The 23,433-nt window shown below is 48.4% G+C and overlaps 1 protein-coding gene across 3 annotated transcripts in view; it reads right to left on the minus strand.

Moving 5' to 3' along the window:
- Positions 1-5,696: 5,696 nt before the first annotated feature.
- The window catches only part of SAE1 (SUMO1 activating enzyme subunit 1), a 48,929-nt gene continuing 31,192 nt past the window's right edge, over positions 5,697-23,433 (minus strand). Inside the window, exons 7-9 of one of the 3 annotated variants that reach the window (XM_084771008.1) lie at positions 12,924-13,068; positions 8,639-8,708; positions 5,697-6,509 (exon numbers count right to left, since the gene is read on the minus strand). In XM_084771008.1, coding sequence (XP_084627134.1) covers positions 6,417-6,509; positions 8,639-8,708; positions 12,924-13,068 — 308 coding nt within the window. In that variant the 3' untranslated portion in view covers positions 5,697-6,416. The remainder of the gene's footprint in view (positions 6,510-8,638; positions 8,709-12,923; positions 13,069-23,433) is intronic. The other 2 variants (XM_084771010.1, XM_084771009.1) reach the window with 2 other exon arrangements.

Genomic DNA, 23,433 nt, shown 5'->3' on the forward strand with positions numbered 1-23,433 from the left:
GTCCCTGCCTAGAATCCCTCAGTGAGGGGCTAGGGGCATGGCTCAGTGGTAGAGTCCCTGCCTAGAATCCCTCAGTGAGGGGCTAGGGGCATGGCTCAATGGTAGAGTCCCTGCCTAGAACCCCCCAGTGAGGGGCTGGGGGCGTGGCTCAGTGGTAGAGCCCCTGCCTAGAATCCCCCAGTGAGGGGCTGGGGGTGTGGCTCAGTGGTAGAGCCCCTGCCTAGAATCCCCCAGTGAGGGGCTGGGGTGTGGCTCAGTGGTAGAGCCCCTGCCTAGAATCCCCCAGTGAGAGGCTGGGGTGTGGCTCAGTGGTAGAGCCCCTGCCTAGAATCCCCCAGTGAGGGGCTGGGGTGTGGCTCAGTGGTGAGTCCCTGCCTAGAATCCCCCAGTGAGGGGCTGGGGGCGTGGCTCAGTGGTAGAGCCCCTGCCTAGAATCCCCCAGTGAGAGGCTGGGGGGTGTGGTTCAACAGTGCACAAATCCCTGGATTCAACTGCCCATTCCACAAGTGAAAAAGGAAGGCAGGCTGAGAGAAAGGCAGACAAGCTGTAGCTACACAGAGTTGGCAGCCACTGTTGTAGCCTTAAGAGGGCAAGCGAGGGTCTAATACACTGTCGTTGTTTATTCCACCAGGTGAACAGTGTAATTGGTTTTGTGATTTACTGCATGCATGCATGAATGAGTGAGTGAGTGGGTGAGTGAGTGAGTGGGTGAGTGAGTGAGCAAGCTGGGGCTCATTGGTTAGGAGACAGACTCTGTCCTGGACAACATGGGCTCTAGCCTGGCCCTGTGATCACCCCTAGACTCCCGCACCACTACCCTAAGGCCAGGCACACGGCCAGCTGTCAATGCTGAGCACAGACCTCAGAGGCCACCTTGAACCCTCTCCTGTAACAGCTGTGCAATGGCCGCAGGGACAGGCAGATGTGCAATGCAACCCTTTCTGGGAGCCAGGGATAATAAAGGAAGTTCAAGGGAAGTGGGTCTTCTGGAGGGCTGTGGGCCCCTGAGAAGGGATTCTGATGAAACCATATCCTGCCCTCCTGGACATCTCCACTAAGTGGAGCCGGGCGTGGTGATGCACACCTGTTAATTCCAGCACTTGGGGAGGCAGAGGCAGGCCGATCGATGTGAATTTGAGGCCAGCCTGGTCTACAAAGTGAGTCCAGGACAGCCAAGGCTACACAGAGAGACCCTGTCTCAAACAAAAGAGTGCAAGTGGAGGTGCACATCTTTTTTTCTTTTTCCCGAGACAAGGTAGCCTTGGCTGTCCTAGACTCACTTTGTAGATCAGGCTGGCCTCGAACTCAGAGCGATCCACCTGCCTCTGCCTCCTAAGTGCTGGGATTAAAAGGCGTGTGCCACCACGTCTGGCAGAGGTGCACATCTTTAAACCCAGCACTCAGGAGGCAGAGGCAGGTGGATTTCTGAGTTTGAGGCCAGAACTTTCTATAGAAAGAAAGTTCCAGGACAGCCAGCACTATCACACAGAGAAACTTTGTCTCAAAAACCAAAAACCACAAAAAAAAAGTTTTTTAATTAAAAAAAAAAAAAGAGTCCAAGTGTCATCTACACAATGGCTCACCAAGGAGTCAAGTCTAGGGCAGGGTGTGGAAGCGCACAGCTTTAGTCCCAGAATTTCGAAGGCAGAGGGGTCTCCGTGAGTTTGAGGCCAGTCTGGCTTGCAAAAGTGAGTTCCAGGACAGCCAAGGCTGCTACACATACAGAGAAACCTTGTCTTGAAAAACCAAAAGAAAGCCGGGCGGTGGTGGCCGCACACCTTTAATCCCAGCACTCGGGAGGCAGACTCAGGTGGATCGCTTTGAGTTCGAGGCCAGCCAGGGCTACACAGAGAAACGCTGTCTCGAAAAACAAGACAAAACAAAAAAAACGGGGAAAAAGTTTGCCAAGTCTGATCTAGCCATATAAGGGAACAACACAACTCCATCATCCCTGGACAGTTGAACGGGTCTGAAAATGCTATGAAAAGTTCAGGGCCAGCGAGGCAGCTCGGTGGGCATAGAAGCTTGCCATGGGGCTGGATAATCTGAGTTTGGGGCCCCCCCCCCCCCGACTCATATGGTGGAAGAAGAAAACTAATACCCAAAAGTGTCTTTTTTGTTTGTTTTTGAGACAGGGTTTCTCTGTGTGGCTTTGGCTGTCCTGGACTCAGTTCGTAGACCAGGCTGGCCTCGAACTCACAGCGATCCACCTGCCTCTGCCTCCTGAGTGCTGGGATCAAAGGCGTGCGCCACCACGCTCAGTGCACAACCTATTCTTTTCTTCTTCTTTTTTTTTTTTTTTTGGGTTTCTTTGAAACAGCGTTTGTCTGTGCAGCAGTCCAGGCTGTCCTGAAGCTCGCTCTACAGACCAGGCTGGCCTCAAACTCATAGAGACCCTGACTGCCTGGGCCTCCCAAGTGCTGGTATTAAAGCTTGCGTGCGCTGCTGCCGCTGCCACCACCTAGCTTTAACATAACTCTTAAACACATTACACAAGTTGCGTGATGGAGGGAGGAAAACACACTTGCACACAGTGGTCACATATCTACACGGGGTTGAGTCTGGGTGGAGTGTGGCCATCTGGAAAGCTTCCCCATCAACACTTAGGAGGGTGACCTCGGGGGGGTGGAGGCGTGGGGGGGGGGAAAGTGGATACAGCCTACACATCCAAAGAGCATCTCACATTTCTCTCCAAAATCCCGCGTTCAGCCATGAGGGCAGCTGCTGGGATTATGAGTCCAACAGGCTGCAGGCTGCCTGATACACTCAAGACTTGTTGCTGTTTATTCTCTGAGAGATGAGTTCTCACTGTTTAGCTCAAGCTAACTCATGATCCTCCTGTCTCAAGAGCGGCCGGGAATACAGGCATATACCTCCACTACACTGAGCTTAAATTGAGAGGATTCTGATAACACAGAAGAGTTTGTGAACCGACTATAGGTGAACTGCTGGCTGCCAATCTTGATCTAAGCTGATTCCCAGGACCCACAAGGTAGACTAAACCCACCCTGGCTACTAGAAGCTGTGGCCCAGATAAAGGTGGGCCATTTAATTAATTTAATTAAGAAGAGCCCTCCTGCCAGGCGTGGTGGTGCACGCCTGTAAACCCAGTGCTTGGGAGAGGCAGGTGGATCTCTAGTTTGAGGCCAGCCTGGTCTACAAAGTGAGTCCAGGGCAGCCAGGGCTACACAGGGAAACCCTGTCTCGAAAAACAAAACAAAAAAACAAAACCAAAAACAAACAAACAAAAGAATCCTTCACAGGTGTACCCAGTTGCTTGGATACTGGTTCATTGCAGATGTAGCTGACAACGAAGACCAGCCATGACAAGCACACCCCTTGTCAACTTGACACACAATTCTTTTTTTTTTTAAATAAAGATTTATTTACTTATTATGTATACAAATCTCGTTATAGATGGTTGTGAGCCAACATGTGGTTGCTGGGAATTGAACTCATGACCTTTGGAAGAGCTGTCAGTGCTCTTAACCTCTGAGCCATCTCTCCAGCCCGACACACAATTCTTAAAAGACAGGGTTTCCCTGTAGCCCTGGCTGTCCTGGACTTGCTTTGTAGACCAGGCTGGCCTTGAACTCACAGCAATCCACCTGCCTCTGCCTCCCCTCCCCAGTGCTGGGATTAAAGGCGTGTGTTACCACTGCTCAGCGCCAATTCTTTTTTTTTTTTTTCCTCAATTTTATCTTATGTTTAACTCCCAAGTGAAAACCATAAGCGGTCATAATCACCCCTACCATAGTAATCCCCAGTGACACTGCAAAAACATTATTAATGTTTGTGGGCTTTGTTTCTTCTTGATACAGGGTGTCACTGTAGTTCTGGTTGTCCTGGGATTCCCTATGTAGACCAAGGTCACCTCCAGAGCAATCTGACTCTGCCTCCTGAGTGCTGGGATTGAAGGCGTGGGTCACTATGCTCACATGCGTTATACATTTTATAGTTTGTTCACCGACCTAAGCAATGAGCAATGTGGCCTGTAAGCCTACACACTTAAAACCCGTAAGTACAATGTCTAAAAATAGACATTAAAAAAAAAAAAAAAAGTAGGGCTGGAGAGATAGCTTAGTGGATAAGAGCACTGCCTGCTCTTCCAAAGGACCCAGGTTCAACTCCCAGCACCCACATGGCAGCTCACAACTGTAACTCCAAGATCTGACACCCCCACACCAATGCACATAAATTAAAATTAAATAATCATTTTTTTTAAGTAAAAAAAAAAAAAAAAAAAGAGATCGTTAGCTGGGCTGTGTTGGCACACGCCTTTAAGCCCAGCACTCGGGAGGCAGAGGCTAGCTTGGCCTACAGAGTGAGTTCCAAGACAGCCAGGGATACACAGAGCAACCGTGTCTGGAAAAACAAAACAAAAATTAGGTAGGTAAGCCTGAGCATGCGTTTCCTTTTGTCCTCGCACTCATGATGCTCTTGACTCCACTTCCTGGATGCTGGGTACAGGCACACGCTGCCAACTTGTCCAGCTCTGTGGGTCTGTCTTCTGTGTAGCCTGTTCCCCAGCATGCTTTGCGAAGGGTGGAGGCATTGTATGGCTTTGGGCAGCTCACCCCCGGCCCCTGCTTCCTAAACTCCTCTGCCTCCAAGGATCAGATCTTTTGTCCTGGAGAGTCGCGCACCTTCCAGAGATTCTACAAGCTATCCTTTACTGGCAACTTTTTCAGATACTTAAGAATATCCACTTCTGTAACGCACTTGTAATTTGGAGGTGCTCGGAATTTGAAAGCTTTAGAAACATTTCTTGCCTGGGGCTGGCAGCTTCCAGATTCCCCAGGGGCCCCCTCGGTGACTCCATCTGTGATCTAGAGGTACAAGCTGAGAAGTTTCTTTCATCTAAGTTCAGGAGTATCTGCTCCCCCTTGTGACCAAGGCTTCACACTGCAATCACAATGGTGTCTTTTGGCCCTTTCATACCCCATGAAATTCACAGCTGTACTAATGGCAAACAGAAAGGGAGTCCTCGAGAACAGGGTCCCGATGGCACCTGGGACAGATATGGGGCGGGGACTGTGTGTTTTACACCAACCAGAGCACAAAGGGCTAAGCAGTGGAGCTGATGGTACTGCAGAGAAAGCCCCGTCTTAATGAGCCATAGGATTCTGCTCTCCATTTCCCCAACTCCCTGCATAGCAGGGCTGGCTTTGAACCTGTAATCTCCCTGTCTCAACCTCCCAGAGGCTCACGACAGGAGTGTGCTACCACATCCGGCTCTCAGTGCCACACATCATATAGTTAAGTACTTACTGGGTTAGGCTCACGGGCTCTCAGCCTGTACCACTGAGAGTAGCCACCACATTGCTGAAATCCTCAGCACACAGAAGTCTAAGCATCAGTGCCCTGTGCATGCAGCCTAACTGCTGCATATCAAAAGGATGAAGGAAACAAGATGGTGGGACTGGACACAGCACAAACTTATTACTTTGAGACTTGGTTTCTCTGTGTAGCCTTGGCTGTCCTGGACTGGCTTTGTAGACCAGGCTGGCCCCAAACTCACAGAGATGCCTCTGCCTCGCTCCCCACCTCAGTGATGGATCACAGAGGCCATATGCTACCTGGCCCGGCTCACAGCAGGGGCTTTTGAAGCATGAGTGGGTGTGAGAGGCTTCAGGTTTGGCGAGCAGGGGAGGCCAGCCAACCACAAGTTTCTAAAGTAGAGGAGACAGACAAGCTTGAGACAAAGTCACTTTATTTCTTTCTCACTGAATAATCAAGGGAATCTATCAACTAGAGAAAACAAGCTGCCCCACGATTCCAGAAGATGAAACCAATTAGGCCCTCCCTGAAGGGGACCTGAACCTGCCCAAGATGAGGGACAGGGAGAGTGTGGCCCCACCCTAACTCTGGGCTATACTTTTTATATTTTGAGACAGGTTCTTGGTATATTTTGTAGGTCAGCTTGGCCTTAAAATTTACAGCAATCCTCTTGCCCCTGGCGTTCAATCTGCCTTTTAGAGATAAACTGTTAGGGCTGAAAGATGGCTCAGCAATTCACGGTTAGACTCATAGGCTCACAAAAGACCAAAGCTGACTGATCCCACTAAGGGGTAATTTGCAGGACAACAGTCTCAGGCCTCTAGGGAGAAGCACAGGCCCACTGGATTCTCAGGCTCTGCACCTCACAGCCCTGCTCAAGTCCTGCTCCTCTTTGTGGACCTTTGGGAAGGAGTAAGTCCAAAAGGTGACAAGAAGCTCTGACGTCATGAAGAGTGATGCTCTTGCCAGGCACTGCCAGTTCCCAGTGACAGCACAAGGGAGCAACGCCAGTGGGGTGCTATGTGGTTACCATACTCAGGGAGCCAGCAGGTCCCTGACTGATGCTAGGAAAATATTTGCCGTGCCTTCTTGGGAAGAGGACAGGTGACACAGTGGACTTGCACACACCTCAAGGCTCACTTGGGACCAAGGCACTCCACAATTCCACTTCCCTTCATGCCATCAAAAAAGAAGAAGTTGTTGTGAGGAGGGTCCCGCTGAGACAAGGCCTGGGGAGAAACAAAAGGGCTCAGTGTCAGAACTGAGTCCTGCAAGTTGTCCTGACCCCCGCCCCCCACCTCACACGTTAAAATAACAAGATAAAGGTAGTTCAACAGCCACAGTGGTTGCATTCAGATCTTATGAGTTCAATGCCACTAGGTCTACCTAGTGCAGACAGAGCTACATTAGTGGACTTTGCTCAAACAAATTAAAGCAATCATACACAAGCAGCCCAGAGCAGTGTTCCTTAACTGGGGCTGTCCGGAAACAGTTCTGATCACCATCCCTTTCTTACCCTCCCTCCATACATTCTCAGTAACAGGAGCTGTTGTCATCCATGGGGGTAGAGCACTGTCTATGGAGATGAACTGAGTCTTTCCCCTTTATGGCTGTGCTGGCCTTGGTCTCCTGGGCTCCCTGCATCAGTGTTCCAGGTTCCTGGACAGCTCGAAGGGCAGGTGCAGGTCCTGGCCTGACTCATGGTTTAATACAGGGTCTCCTGTGGCTGCTGCTTTCACTATTGCCTCTACCACTGTGGGCAGAAAGTCATGGACCACAGGAATGACGGAAGCCTAAAGCTGCCAGGACACTGACTGCTAGGAAGGAAGGAAGGAAGGAAGCGAAAGCTGATCTGCAGGACTTTCACACTAACTCCTCCCACGTACTTTTTATAGGTGCTCGCAGAGAGGGCCTCAGATGCAGCTGGCTGAAGTGTGGTAAGCAGAGGGAGTGGAGGCGATGAAGGGACAAGGCATAGGGTGAACATGGGGCAAAAGGTAAAGTGCTTCCCGAGCAAGATGGGGTACGAGATTCCAAACACACCCAGCAACCAAGAATGTAGAGTGCTCTGGCTGTCTGGGGTAAACAGAAACAAGATGCTGAGCAACAGCTGTGCCCAGCAGGCAGGAAGGAGGGGGCAGCATTAAGACAGGGATGTGTAGAAGCCATCATCAACAATGGTTCCAGGCCACCTGCCCCAACCTCTACTCCCCACCCCTGACCCAGGACAAACAGTGCCATGCCAGTCTCTGGGCGGGGGTTGTTAGGGTGACATCTGTAGGATAACATCTGAAGAGACTCTATCTAGGCTCTCCTGTGTCTATAGCCCCTCCTGCCTACAGCGTATTAGGGCGGGAGACTTGGGCAAATGAGTTTAGTCCAGCGAGCCAGGCAGCAAAGAGTAAAAAAGAGCCAACAAGATGGTGAAGCTACAGAATTCAGACGAGAACCTCTAGACAGCAACTCAAGAGACTCCAAGTCAAAGCAGCAAGAACTCGCATCTCTATACATTGTCCTCCTTGGTCTGAACTTTACTTGTAGAGACATGGCCGGCCAGCCAGGCACGTCTCCATCTACAACAGACATGGACGAAAGACCATGACCGAGACTTGTGCAGGGAAGAGCTGCCATGGTGGCTTATGTTTGTTTGGTTTTTCAAGACAGGGCTTCTCTGTGTAGCCTTGGCTGTCCTGGACTCACTCTGTAGACCAGGCTGGCCTCAAACTCACAGCGATCCGCCTGCCTGTATTTCCCAGGTGCTGGGATTAAAGGCGTGCGCGAGCACCGCCCAGCCAGGCGGCTCGTGTTTGTAACCGCAGTACTGAGGGGGCTGTGGCATGACTGCTGGGAGTTCAAGGAGGTCAGCCAGGGTCCCATCTCAGACTGAGATCCCATCTCAAAAAAACTAATGTGTCTGGGGACTGAACCCAAGGGCCTCGGAGGGTGGTAAATACACTCTTCACCACTGAGCTACACCCCAGCCCTGTACAAGACAAATTTAACAAAGTCTGGCAAGTATTGAAGTCTCCAAAGGAAATAAAATATACATCAAAGTTTGCCATAGCCTTAGCAAACTACTTCCCAGACCTAGTCCTCTTCTTTATGGCATTACCTGTCCTTAAGAGGAGGTCACAGGTCACTGTAGAGCCTTATGTGGCTGCTGGCAGAGCATGTGCCCCACTATGACTGATGCAGGTTAAGCCCACAGGTGTTGAGTCTCTTAGATGGAAACCATAATCTACAGCTGAAAGAGCAGAGAAAGTGGCAACCATCGGAGGCCATTAGCTGGCCAGCCTAGGTACAAAGCCTGAGAGAGCAGGCAGGTCTGAGCCAGCCTCTGGCTCCACAATGACTTTACCTTTACAACTTCCTGTGCCAAGATCCCTCCGACCACAGCACATACTGGTGCCATCTCAGAGAAGCAGTACCTAGAAAACAGACAAGTCAAACACAGCAGCAGGCCCAGGAAGGTGGAGGGCTGTGAGCCAGCCAGGGGCTTCCTGCATTAAAGTCCTAGCCAGAGGCTAGGCCAAAGCTGGCATCCAGGCGTGAAAATTAAATTTGACCCCAGGGGCTCCTAAGAGGGTGGGGGAGACCTTCAACTTTGGAAAGCATGAATTCCTTCACACGATTCTTTTATATTTATTTATTTATTTTAAGTTCAAGGAAAGACTATATCTGTGCTTCCTAAAAATAAGGTCCTACAAATACCAGATGTGTGAGCACCCCGGCACATTCTCGCAATTCTCTCAGCACACGGGCAGTGGGTTTTTCTGTATACTATTCCCAGAACCATGGGTAAGCAGGCTGTGTTACATGCAGGATGATAGGAAACACGCGTACAGCACAAAGTCTGCACAACTCTCATATGATGCAGCTCCTTCCTTCTAACCTGGCTGGGTGCTCAGAGGACACATCTCAGCAATCACTCTCCTAGGGTTCAAAACACTTTCAACCACAGGCTCCCAAAGGAAATCTGCCTGGCTAGGTCCCAGCCCAAGACAGAAGGGTTAGTCAGAGGAGCAAACTGGGGCATCAGGCCACCCTGGCCCTCCCACACAGGCACACATGCCTTCTAGACATTTCTAGACCACTCACACACACATAATTTAAACCCAACTACCAATACCCATTTTTCGATCTGGCAAGTCAATTGCAGGTATTTAAGCTGCTATCATGGAACCATGCACTAACCATCTATCTTTTTTTTGTTGTTTGTTTTGAGTCAGGGTCTCTCTGTGGAGCCTTGGCTGCCCTGGACTCGCTTTGTAGACCAGGTTGGCCTTGAACTCACAACAATCCACCTGCCTCTGCCTCCCGAGTGCTGGGATTAAAGGTGTGCCCCACCTCGTTTGGCAACCATCCATCTTGATACTGAGCTCTGGACACCTCTTAAAAGGACTTGTGTATATAATGCTAAAATATATTCCTGGAGGGCCTGCTGCAAATTAAAGACCTCCATGGCACATGGCACACAGAACATAACAAAGTAAACCCTGATGACCAGATGCGTAGCAATGTTCCTTTTATCACAAAACAAAAAACAAGACTTAGGTGGCTCAAGGTGGCACCAACCTTAGAATCCTCCTGCTTCAGCCTCGCGAGAGCTAGGGCTAGAAAGTGAGTACTACTACCACTACCAGTTTTTCCATTTGTTCTTGTGATGCTGGAGACTAATGGTGCTCTACCCTTTGTCATTTTTTACTTTTTGAGGCAGTCACTAAACTGCCCAACCTGGCCTTGAACTTGCAATCTTCCTGCTTTTATCTGCTGAGCAACTGATGTCATAGGATATGTGATGTTTGTTAAACAAACCAAACCAATCAACCAACCACTCACGCACCTACCTCCTCCATAGTACTTTGTTTTGTCTCTTCCTCAAAAAGCATATTGTTTCAGGCTATGTATGGTGGCACATGTCTTGGGAGGCAGAGGCAGGTGGATCTCTGAGTTCCAGGACAGCCAGGGCTGCAACAAGAGACCATCTCGAAAAACCAATAAATAAATAAAAAGCTAGCTACTTTTGTTTTGTTTTTTGAGACAGAGTTTCTCTGTGTAGCCCTCGCTGTCTTGAGCTCACAGAGATCCACCTGTCTCTGCCTCTCTGAGTGCTGGGATTACAGGCGTGCACTACCACACCTGGCTAAGATGGGTGGTTTGTCACGTATATTTTAACAATAAATTGGTTTTGAGATAGGCTATCGTATAACCTAGGCTAGCTCCAAATACACTATATAGTAGAAGATGGCTCTGTAGTCCTAGTGCTTCTGCCTTGGCCCTTTAGACTGCTAGTTTTTTAGGTTTATTTATTTTTTGTCTTTGAGACAGGGTTTCTCTATGCAACCCTGGCTGTCCTGGACTTGCTTTGTAGACAAGGTTGACCTGGAACTCAGAGTTCTCTGCATGACTCTGCCTCCCAAGTGCTAGAATTAAAGGTGTGTGCCACTGTACCTGGCCTAGATTGCTAATTTTTAAAAATGCAATATAAACTATTTTACACACAAAGTTACAAATCTTTATGAAATTCTGACACTATAAACACACCCTAGTAAAGGAAGGTAAATTTAATAGCTACGCATCAAGACAGAACAATACTTTGATGTACAAGTAACACAGTTTTGTTTAGTATAATAAATAGGCCATATGGTATACTGCAAAGAGGCAAATGAAGAATACTCATTACGATACTTAAACAGTAGAAATAAATAATAATACGATAATAAAATAATAAAATCTGTGAGCCCAGCCCCAGAGATGTTAGCAGCATCTGAAACAGGCCGTCGTTTCTCATCATCAGGAAAGCACTAAGGCTCTTCAGAGAGAGAGAGCACTCAGAAGATGAAGGTGAGCGGCACAGGCCACTGTCAGATGAAGACGGGCAGAGCCTCAAGCACAGCTTTCCCTGCTCAGCAGCAGCATCAAGCAATTTGTAAGGGGTAGCTCAGCTGTGAGCTGGAGACTCATTTCCTCGCCTGCATCCCCATCTTATCCCCTGGCCTGCCAGCAGACAGGCTTCAAGAGGCCTCTGAATACCTCTTACTTAGAAGGCAATAGGAGAAGCGGCTGAGCACACAGAACCTAGGCAGGGATGTTGTTTCTATAGGGGGTAGGAGGGAAGAGCCAGCCAGCAGCTCATTAGGCTGTGTGTGCCTGCTCCTTCTGGGAGGTAAGGCCTCTAACGCTGTTCCCTGGTGAGGCAGAACTAGCCAGTTCATCACCCTAAATGTCTAAATCAGTCACTTGGCTGCATGTTCATGACCCAGCATCGCACTTACCACTGGCTGCCTGGGTGGCTCTGTTGGAGGGAAGCTCACTGGGACTGAGTGCACCTCAAGGTCTGGTCTTTCCCACAGTAAGAACTGAGCACCAAGCTTCTGGTGCTGCCAGCTCTGCTCTTATAGAGCCACTCGTACAGAAGTATGTCCAAGATTGCTTCCTAGTGGTGGAGGGTACCCTTTTAGTTCATGGCTGCACAGGGAGGGAAAGGTCAGTGGTGCTGTGCTCCTCCTATGAGGGTGATGCTGGTTAGTGTGGGGGTATGAAGAGTCCAAGGAGACAGAAGGCACTAGGGAGGAACTCTCTGGACAACAGCATGGCTGATGAAAGCAGTGTGGGCGACTGTGGTGATGAGATCTGTGGTGGCACCACAATTGTTACTGACAAAAACCTGGGCAGAGCCAGGCATTGCGGGATACACCTGTCATCTAAGCACTCACAAAGCCACATCTCAAAAGAGTAACAATGACAAGAAAATAATGGGGGGTATGTGACTATTACCTCTATGGATCTATTTCTTCATTTATATAATGGGGGAATAATCTACAATCAAGAGACCTCTATGACAAACACAGCCAAGCAGAAAGACCTCCATGCATGATACAGCTCTTAGCATGGGACTAGTCTCTTCACTTCTCTAAGCTTCTCTGTTCACCTACGAACTACACTGCTTTGAGGACTAAGGCAGACATAAGCCTGAGCAGCTCCCCTGCTGCCTGTTGCTGAGAGCTGCTCAGAAACTGCAGCAAATTAACTGTGCTTGCCAATCCATAGGGCTACATACAGCCTGGAGGCTTAGTGATGGGTGGAACTAAGTATGCCCAAGATGGCAGAGCTGCCTGGAAGGAACTCAGGCCACTTGTCTACAACACCTCAAACCTGACTGTGAGAGCAGGAGTCTGGATGATCTGAGTCTCGAATGATAAAGCTACAGGCAGGCTTCTAATGGATGACACATATCCACCAAGTGACTAATCACATCTTTATACACCCTGCAGCTCAATCTGGACAGTGTATTGTGACAACAAGACACATTGCAGCATTACACAGCTAAAGCTGAACACAGGGACAGCAAGAAGGAGACTATGCGAAGGCCCACATGCATTCTCCACCTATGAATGTCTCACACAGGACGGTGGAAGAACAGAAAGGTCCAGAACATGTTAACAGACCACACATCACCTTAAATTTCACACCACATGAAAACCAAAACCTACAAGTCTTCATTTCTCTCGCAGTTCTGGCTACAGCACTGGCAGGAGGTGGCTTATGCCGCTGGCAAATGTGGCACAGGAGTCCCCTTTGAGATTCTGGATCTCCATAAAGACAAACACCCCAAACAAATGTCTATGTGTTCAGATACCAACCTGACAAAGTCATCGGGGAGCAGGTCAGGGCTGACGCCTAGCGAGTCAAGCACATCGTTGCGTATCTGCGACAGCAGCGCTGCGTCCTCACTGTAGCTATCACAACTAGGGTCTCGCCCTTTATCTGTGCGGAATTTCAGCAGCACTAGGAACGGGAAAGAATGGTTAGAGAGCTCTCCTTTTTTTTGAGACAGGGTTTCTCTGTGTAGACCTGGCTGACCTGGAACTCACTTTGGAGACCAGGCTGGTCTCAAACTCACTGAGATCAGCCTGCCTCTGATTCCCTAGTGCTGGGATTACAGGCATGCACCACTAAGAGCTCTTTTTACAATGATCTCATTTCAAAATCTCAAACAATAAAAACCCCCAAAATCTTTTCTCTTCACCTATAGTAAGTAATACATTAATCAAATATAGGTCAAGTGAAAGGTAATATACTTTTCATCTAGCCAACAAGCGTAGTGAAAAAGGCAATTATAGAATACGATAACTAAATTTTCTGCGACAAGTCCCCAGAAAGTAAAATGGGGTCTGACCTGCTACAGATTAAAGTCAAGTAAGACTTTCTTGAGGAGGCAACAAGTTGACATGTTATGTGGGCAGAAGAGGCCAAGAAGGAAAGGGCCTGCTACGTACGACCTGGAAGAGAGGCCAGGGTGGGAGGCCTGCACTCTAGAGGCTGCTTCAGCCAGAAAGGACGGTCAAACACTCACTCACCAGACAGGCAGCTTACTGCAAACAAACCTCTCCTAATACAAGAACAACGCTATAGCCTCCAGAAACCAAGGAAGCACTACTGGGTGGACCTTGATGTCTGCATCTGTGAAGCTTGCTGCCGGGGCAACAGTTATGACAATAAATTCACAAAGCCAATGGGATTCCCCTGAAGTCTGAGTGAAGTTTGGAAGTGGGTTACAAGTGTTCCAAGAAAAATCACAAACCAGAAGAGCCAAGACAGGGGGAAAAAAAAAAAGAAGGTATGATTTCTGGGGTGTCTCTGCTAAACAAAATGCCAAGCCTCTATTTCTCTGACAACTATTACATGTTAATGTAAGGTCTGTGTATGGAAAGCTTTAAAAAGCAAAAAACAAAAAACAAAAAAACAAAAACAAAAAAACAAAAAACCCAAGCAAAAAGCTTCCTTAGGGTACTGTCTGCAGTCTGGGATGCTAGCTTCTCTAAGGGCATTGCTGGACCCCTTAGTGCTATCTGAGCACTTGACACACTAGGGGCCAGCTGCCAACGCACTGCCATCACGTGAGCTTGGCTTCTAACTGCACACCAGATGTGCAGTGAATGAAGGCATCAGAGTTGGCATCTGGGGACTGGCTGGAGTGGCAGCTGCTCTCTGCACTGCAGAAAGTCTCTTCCCCAATGTTCCATGGAAACAGGGAGACCCAGACAGTCTAGTCAGAGCAGTTTTCTGGGTGGCCCATGTACAATGTCAGTGACTCCTAAGAAGACAGGGTGTTGACCCAAGATGGGTATTAGGTACTGCTGGCACAGAGTATGAATGTGATGCCGAGTAGCTAGGTAGGTGAGGGCCAGTGGCACATGACAGCAAGAGGAAGCCAGGCTGCAAGCTCCTAGAGAGAGGAGAATCAGTCTTCTATTGGTGGCCTCCTGCATGGGCCTCTCCTTTCTCTGTTGCTGGGAGTATCAACTTTCACAAGTGACCAGGAAGTTTTCAGTCTTCACTACAAATGATACAAAATACAGCTCTGGGAACAAAGCCTGAACTGTGATAGAACTTGCTATGTGTGAGGAGCCATACTAAACACTGTACAAGTGTGAGTATGCCTGCCTCCCCCCTGCCCGTTATCTTCTCCAGAGTAACCCGAGAAGACAGTGAGACCCATCACCCATCTACTTTCAGAGTAGAGGAAGCAGACACCCTTGTCCATCTGTCTTCAGAGTAACATCAGCTTCACCTGTGAAAGAAACCAGGTGGCACTGAGAGGAAGAGCTAAGGCAGACGGCAGTGGCTCAGCTGTTCCGGGTATAGTCTGCTCGATGGTGCCGGCAGGCTGGCACCGTGCACATACCTCACTGACCACATCTGAAGTGCTCTCAGGGCCACTGGGAAGGCGGCCAGCAGCACGGCCACTTATTTGCAGCAAAGCAAACAGAAGCTGTCTTTTTTACTCTTTTTTGAATGTCAGCACTCATTAGCAGAGGTGAAGAGGGCGGGAAGAAACTCATGTTCTAAAAAGGCAGCGACCTCAGGACTGACCCCAGCCCTGACAAGTTCTTACTACATTCTGCTCTTTGTTTGGCTTTCTGCTGTTCTTTAACAGCCAGCTAGACAGACAGACAGACAGACAGACAGACAGACAGACACACACACACACACACACACACTGCTGTTGACTCTGCATTTCTGAACCATAACTCCTCACCAGTTTGGGTTATAATTCACTCAGATCAAACAGTGGCAGGGATGGAGAACTACTTTGACAAAAGATGACTCATCAGATAACATAACACTACAAAATCAGAGTTCCAAACCTGACTAACTTCATTTGAACCATTTAATGTGAGCTGACCAAGTCCGGGGGGCTGACATGTACTGCTGGAGGTAATGGACCCATGTCTCTGCTTAAGTTCAGGGTCTGACCATGTAATGGAAAAGACAAACGTTGAACACAAACGTCAGCTGGTGACAGTGGCCCATGCTTCAACTCCAGCACTAAGAAGGCAGAGGCAGGTTGCTATCTGTTCAAGGGCAGCCTGGCCTACTGACCCAGAGAAACCCTTGCTTGTTACTTCAGAGAGAACCTGTATGAATGGGAACACAACCTAACTTGTACAAACATTTCTAAACATACCCAAACTTCATCTAAACTTGCATCAACGTGGTCTACAGAGTGAGTTCCAGGAATTCCATGGCTTCACAAAGAAACCCTGTTGTGGGAAAACCCAAACAAACAAACAAGTAAAATACTATTATGACAGGGACTAGGGATGCACTTCAGTAATGGCATATATACTCAGCAGGTGCAAGGCCCTGGGTTCCATCACTAGCACAGACTAACAAGTTAGTCACATACTGTGACATTTAACGTGAACACCAAGGTCACCCAAAACAAAGCAGCACACACCCAAGTATTTAAGAAGACAATGAAGTGTCACAAATTAGCTCAAATACAAGCATAGCTTTCAAAATTAGCTCAATTCAGGGTAGAGATGTGAACCTGTAACACGCAGCACCCCAAGCTTTTCTGGCCAGACATGGTGGCCTCAATGCTCTCTGAGGTAAGACACTCACCCACTCCCAGCTGGCTCACTTAGGAAGGGTGTTACTTAAATTGCCCAGGTTAGTCTTGAAAACTCATCTACCAGTGATTCCCCGTCTCAGCCTCCTCAGTGTACAACATGCTTCCAATAGGCTAATTGATAGTTTCTGTCTGTCTTCCCCCAGGCTGGCCTCCTAGGAATGCAGGGCTGACTTTACTACTACACTGGGTCTCCTCCAATAGTAACTGTCCAAGGGACTGAGTTAACCGTCCATTCAGTTAATGTGCACTGACCAGTGCTGGGCATGGAGAGCAATGGGATGCTCCATCTCCCCACATGATCCTCACAGGGTGGGACTAGCACGGCTAACTCCAGAAGCTGACAGCTTAGAGGTGCCAGGGCACGCTTTTCTCAGCAGCCTGTGTTCCCCACCGGCAGAACCATACATGCTTAGTGCTGCTTGGCCGCACCTTCTCTGTGCCAAGGTCATCCCAGGCCAGATAGCTGGCAATTTGGAGGGTAGCACAGAATTCCAGGAAACAGCCACATGGGTAAAGACTCTTTGGGAAAATTGAATTCAACAATTAATCAAGGTGTTTAGGCCTGGAGGATGGTGTGGGGTTCAGCGTGAACACACCAAAAAAGATGCCCGCCAGTTCTATCACTCCCTTGCCCACAATGTGGCAACCTAGCTCACATACCCCCTAGAGCAGCCAGCACTGGCTCTGGTTATTAACTCAACTGCAGATTTAATCCCTTTCCTTTCTCTTTCTGTTTCACTCGTCTTTTCTCGCCTCAGTTTCTTTTTCTCTTCTTAGTTAAGAAGTCCAGGCGGGCAAACTTTAGGCAGTCCTCTTGGCAGTTCAAAGTTATCTTTTACTCCATAATAGTTCGTGACAGCCTAGACTAAAGGCTGCCCCACCCCAAATCTCTTAGAGGCCAACGTACTTGAAGCTCAGAGGCAGAAAGACACAGTTGGTGGGGGAAGACGGGGTTCCTGGAGGCTACCAGGAGGGGGATCTCAAGACTCTTATGACTTGTGGCATCTGTGAATCTACTCAGATCAGTGCCTGGTGTTTTCCTGCTTGATGCTAGGGCCGTATGATGTTCATATCTCCCTCCACAGTGGTCTCCCTGAAGACTCTCTCAGGCGGCCTTGGAGCTCCGTGTCCTCCCACAGCTAGTCAAAGTGTTCACATGACAAAGCTTTGGTTCCTAGCCTGCACAACTGGGAGGTCTGCAGGTTGCTGACTCTGGAACCCTAACCTCCTCTTCTTTGGCTGTACACCCACAGTTTGGTGGGACTGGACCCACATACACACTTTCCTTTTTCAGATGATCACATTATGGAGCCCAAGTGGTCTCAAAATGGCTGTGCAGACCACACTGGTCCAGAACTTGCAGCTCTCCTCCTACCGGTATCTCTCCACTGCTACCACACTGGAATCTTTTTCTCTATAAACAGCTACTGCCTCAAGTTATTTCTTATAATGACAGAAAGCTAGCACTTCACCCTTTCATCTCTCCAATAAAACTTCATCAATGGTCTTATGATGAATCAGCTCAAAAGAAAGACACTGTCTCCCACTGTCGGTCTCTCACTTGCTTTTGAAAACCTCCCAGACAGCCACATGAAAGCTGCTGATGGGTATAAAGGAGAGGACCAATTCTCAGAAATGACTCAAAATAAGATGCCCTTTTTGCCTATCAAGTTACACTGAGATTACTCAAGCAAAAGGCAGAGGACCTGCATCTCATCTGGGGCTCAGCAGAGGCAGGAGTGCTCAATGAATCACACAAAACAGCTAATAAACACCTACGATCAAAGCTCTAGGATAACCACAAGCTAGAGTCCTTGTCTACGGTGAGGTCCAGGATAGTTAGGGATACACGGCAAGACTCTCCTCCCGCCCTCCCTCCCTCTCAAAAGATTCTTCACACAAGGTTAAGTCACAGCCTTGACTGATTATGCACAAATGTTCACCACCATGTTATTTATACCACAGAAAACCTGGGGCTAATCTCAGCAATAGGATGGTAGCTATGAACAGAAAAGAGAACAGAGTATCCTGCAGCTACAAAAATCTTAAAGTTGAGTTTTTAGTCACGTTTCTTTCATCAACTGGATTAAAATTTATGATACTCCCACTCCGACTTTCTGTCAGAAAGTCTATTTTTCAATCTATAAACAATTCCTGAGTTTGACTTTTACCTTTAATGGGGACATTCTAACTAGCATAAAAAGACTGTAATTAATGAAGGAAAACAAAACAAACAGAGGAGGATCACAAAGGAGAGTAGTGTGAGCCCACGGCTGTGTCCTGCATGGTCTCCATCTACCAGCCTGGCTAGTGCATGACAGTAACACAGCAACTGTGACAGCCCTCTGCACTCGGCCCACCCCGCCTGGTCACAAGCAGCAGGGAAAGAGGGTCTTTTCTCCAGCCCAGCACTTGAGCGGCACGTGGCCTTGAATCTGGGCATCTGCTACTCTCTGCCAACCACATAGCGAGGGAAGATGGCACAGGACATTCCCGTGACTACTAACTGAAAGTCAGAGAAGAGATGTGAGGCTCTAACAACAACTGCAGCTGGGACTGGGGCTTGTCAACAGCTCACAGGCAGATGCTGGAAGTGGGGGCAGGGGACATGGCTTGCAAAGACAAAACAAGGCAGGTGGCTAACAATGTGGCTTATTATTGTATCTGATTGTGGAGTAAGTCAGGGCCCCAGAGCGCCTGAAATTCAGATAAAGTAATGGTTCCATTGGCACCATTCAGAGTCTCACAGTCAGGGTCACCAATCAGCCTCACAGCACTTTTGAGGTGATGCTTAAACAGGTTCTGGGGACACAGGGTTTGCTGAGTTTAACTCTAACAGCTGATTCAGACTTCTCTGTGTGAAAATGGAGCGTGATCAGCCCTTGCGTGGCCATGAAGATAACAGTCACTGGCGAAGCACACGAGGACACAGCATGACTCGGCCTCCATTAATCGCCCAGCCTCTGGACTTGTGGTTCTGGGCCTGTGTTCCTGGACTAAGCATCTACCTTCTCACACCTGAAGCTGCTGGGGAATCAATCACCCCTGCTCTTCCTCAGACAGCATTACCTTCCTCTTTTCTCAATGACTAGTCTCTCACGCCTACCACTCGAAGCAAGTGCCGCACAGACATAAACATCACCACTGCTTTTTGCCTACAAATTATTTTTAAACATCTGTGGTCACGACGGCAGCAAATCAACAAGCAGTCAGTTGCTACCCTATTATCACAGGTGTCTCCCCATGGCTAGCTGCTCCTCGGGAGTTCTCCACTGGGGAGCACCGTGCTTGAATAGAGCTGCCTGCCTATGGCCTGTCTGGCAAAGGTTATGAGTTCAGGTAGAGATCTAGGAAACACAACGTAAGAATGCTACAATAGTGACAGGTGTGGTGGCTTCATACCTGTTATCTTAGCACTCAGGAGGTAAAGGTAGGATCTTGAGCTTGAAGCCAATCTATAAAATATAGGAAAACTGTTGGCAAAGGTGGGGGTGGGAGTCGCACAAGCAAGCTTGCTCTGAAAAAGTCCTTTAATAATGAAATCAGAAGAGTGTGGGCAGTGGCAAGGAAGAACAATGTATAAAATACTAGGGAATTGAAGAACACAAGTGGCAGTTTCCTCTCAGGAATTAAAACAAACGTTAATATTTTTTTTAGAAACCAAAAAGAGAAGAGAATAATTTTTAACATGAAAAATGGCAGAGGTCCTTCTCATTGTCAAAGGAGAAAATAGGACCCATGAAAAGCAATAGGACTTGTTCACTGGCAGGAAGCTACTAACTAGTACACAGCAAAGTGTGGATCCAAACTTTTTTCAAATTCAAACAAATTTAGGCGATTTTTTTCTTAAATAAAAATAACTAGCCGGGCAGTGGTGGTGCACACCTTTAATCCCAGCACTTGGGAGGCAGAGGCAGGCAGATCTCTGAGTTCAAGGCCAGTCTGGTCTACACAGGAGAAACCCTGCTTTTTAAAACACACCTGGGTATTTTGCCTGCGTGTGTGTACGCCACACATGTACATGCCTGGGGTCCACTGAGATCAGAAAAGAGTGTCTGATCCCCTGGGACTAAAGTTACAGGAGCTTGTAGGTCACCATGTGGGTGCTGAAAATCAAATCCAGGGTCTTCGGGAGAGCAGCCAGTGCTCTTAATTGCTGAGGCATCTCCCTAGCACTAACCTCAAGTACTTTTCTACAGGAAGAAAGCTGTGAATCCCAGACTCGGTAGGCTAAGTTCTGAAACCAAGAAGTAGCTGCCTCAGAAAAGCATCATCTTCCCCATGGGCCAGCTCCCGGCCAGCTACAAGTTCCTAGCCATTTGAACGTGCCTGAGTGTGGGTAGCCAGGCCAGCAGCAGTCCTCCAGAAGGGCACAGTCCTGCTCTTTGAGGCTTAGATGCATTTCCTTGCTGAGGAACAGTAGGAAAATGGCCAAGAGTCTACTATGCAAATTACCTCTTCTAGACAGCTTCACAAGGGCCTAGAATAAACTAATGCAGCAACAGAGTAAGAAGTGGTTAGAATCTCCAAATTTGGAACAGGTGCCAAGAGACGTCAACCAGTCCTCATTTAGCAAGCAGCACAGCATCAGACCAGTGCTAGACAAGCAAGAGGGAGGAAGCCACATTTAGCTAGCTCTTGTCCAGAGGTGCTATCAGGTAAGAGGAAGGAAACCTAAGGCAAACACAGGAAAGGGAAGTTGAGCAGTGAGGACAGTGAGGACAAGGGCTAAGGACAGGAGCACAAGGAATAGGAACAACCACAGCATGGGCTTCCAGCTGCCTGGAGAGAAAAGATGTTTAAGTAGGACAGAGGCACAGAGTTCCTGGAGAAAAGAGAGCAGAGAAAGAACGGCGAGCAGATCCCAGCTGTAGGTGCCAGTGTGTACCTATAGTCAGAGCTCTTTTTCCGAAGAAAGAGGCTAGGGACATGGCTTAGTGGTAGGGTGCATAGAATTGGGCAGTAGGGACTATCTGTGGGATAAAAAGATCAGAGAAATGCCTGGATATCTAGATGAGCCAATGTGGTGATAAGGAGGTGGCCAGCCCAGTGGCCCTCTGGGAGTAAGTGTGAGAAGGGGATTCACCTAGGATGAGCTCCAGCTTTGTCTACGTAGTACATGCTGCATTATGTGAAAGGGCTACCATTTTTTCCCCCTCAGACAGGGTTTCTCTGTGTAGCCCTGGCTGTCCTGGAACTCACTCTATAGACCAGGCTGGCCTCAAACTCATAGAGATCCACCTGCCTCTGCCTCCCGAGTGCTGGGATTATAGGCGTGCACCACCACCGCCTGGCTATGGGCTGCCAATTTTTTGAGACAGGATCTTACTATGTATCCCCGGGTAGCCAGATCCACATAAGTTCTAGGATGGCAACAGGAACATAGTGAAACTCTATATCCAAAAAGAAAAGGAAGAGAATGCAATAAATGGGTCAAAACAGAACTCAAGAGCATATTGGGTTTTTTGGTTTTTGAAACAGGGCTTCTCTGGCTGTCTTGGAACTTGCTCTGTAGACTAGGCTGACCTCAAACTCATGGAGATTCACCTGCCTCAGCCTCCTGAGTGCTGGGATTAAAGATGTCCACCACCACCCCATCCCACTCCACCCACTGTGCTTGAGGATGTTGGTTTTTGTTTGTTTGTTTGGTTGGTTTTTCCACACAGGGTTTCTCTGTGCGAATCCCTGGCTGATCTAGACTCACTTTGTAGACCAGGCTGCCCTCAACTCACCTGTCTCTGCCTCCCCCAGTGCTGGGATTAAAGGCATGCACCACCACGCCTGAATGAGCATATTGATTTTTAACACATTAAGTATGCTTGATTTTCCACCCTTAAGATTTAATTTTTTTTCTTTTCATTTGGCGCTGGAGATGGCTGAATGTTTTTCCAAGATAGAGTTTCTCCGTATAGCCCTGGTTGTCCTGGAACTCAAAAGATCTGCCTGCCTGTGCCTCCCAAGTACGGGGTTAAAGACATGCACAACAGCCCAGGTGAGCAGTTGTTCTTGCAGAGAATCCCAACTATGACTCCTAGCACCCATGCTGGGGTTACGCCATCCTTAAGTCCAGTTCCAGAGGCTCCAAATCCCACTTCTGGCCCCCAGGGACAGCAGGCATGCATTCACGTGTGCACACATACAAGAAGGAGAAAAACTCACACATAAAATTTTTTCCATCATTTTCATTAAAAATTTTTTTTGGTTTTTCGACACAGGATTTCTCTGTATGTATCCCTGGCTATCCTAGACTCACTTTGTAGACCAGGCTGGCCTTGAAATCACAGGGATCCACCTGCCTCTGCCTCCCGAGTGCTGGGATTAAAGATGTGCACCACCACACCAGGCATAAAAATATTTTTTACATGAATATATGTGCACGTGAATACAGGTACCCAAGAGGGTTTCAGATCCCCTGGAGCTGGAGTTATATACAGATGGTTGTGAGATCCATGATATGGACACTTCAAATTGAACTCTAGTCCTCTGCACGAGCAGCAAGCCATTTTAACCTATGAGCCATCATGTCCAGCCCCTTGTGCTTATCTTGAATTTGCCCATACCCAGGAGAAGGAGGTGACACACTCTATCCACCTTTTGCACCATAGTCTACCCTGTACTGCCCAACTACTCGTTGTACCCTGGAAGGCCCTGACCAGCTTTTGATAAAGTTGGCTCTCTCTGCAGTCGCCAGCAGCAGTTGTTCACAGGCACACGTGTGCTCCAGGAGTCTCCCTAACACCAGCATAGGGCAGAAGTAGAAACTATAGAGAAGGTGCCTTCCTGGACAACCTCCACTCCCCAGACCACACAAGCTTCACTCTCATCTTTTAGACAAGAAATATAACTCGAATTGCCAGGGATGAATGTACACAAGCAATTTCATCTTAAGTGCAGTCCGGGCTCTTGATACACAAACCTGATTTGTGGGGTGCGGAATCCATCACTTCTCCTAATACAGCTATTGGTTCCTGGTCTTACTCTTTTGACAGGTGCCACCATTCTGTTTGTCTGTCTGTTGTTTTCGAGACAGGGTTTCTCTGTGTAGCTTTGGCTGTCCTTGAACTCACAGGGATCCACCTGCCGCCGCCTCCCGAGTGCTGGGACTAAAGCCGTGTGCCAACCACTGCCTGGCTGTGCCACCATTCTTAAGCACTTTTGTATTTTCTGGCACAGCAGGAAGTTACAAACTCATATGTAATTTTCCTATCCTACCTCTGGAATCATCCAGTTCT

The sequence above is a fragment of the Acomys minous genome, assembly GCF_964271855.1.
Source record: "Acomys minous genome assembly, chromosome: 20".
NCBI classification, from domain to species: Eukaryota; Metazoa; Chordata; class Mammalia; order Rodentia; family Muridae; genus Acomys; species Acomys minous.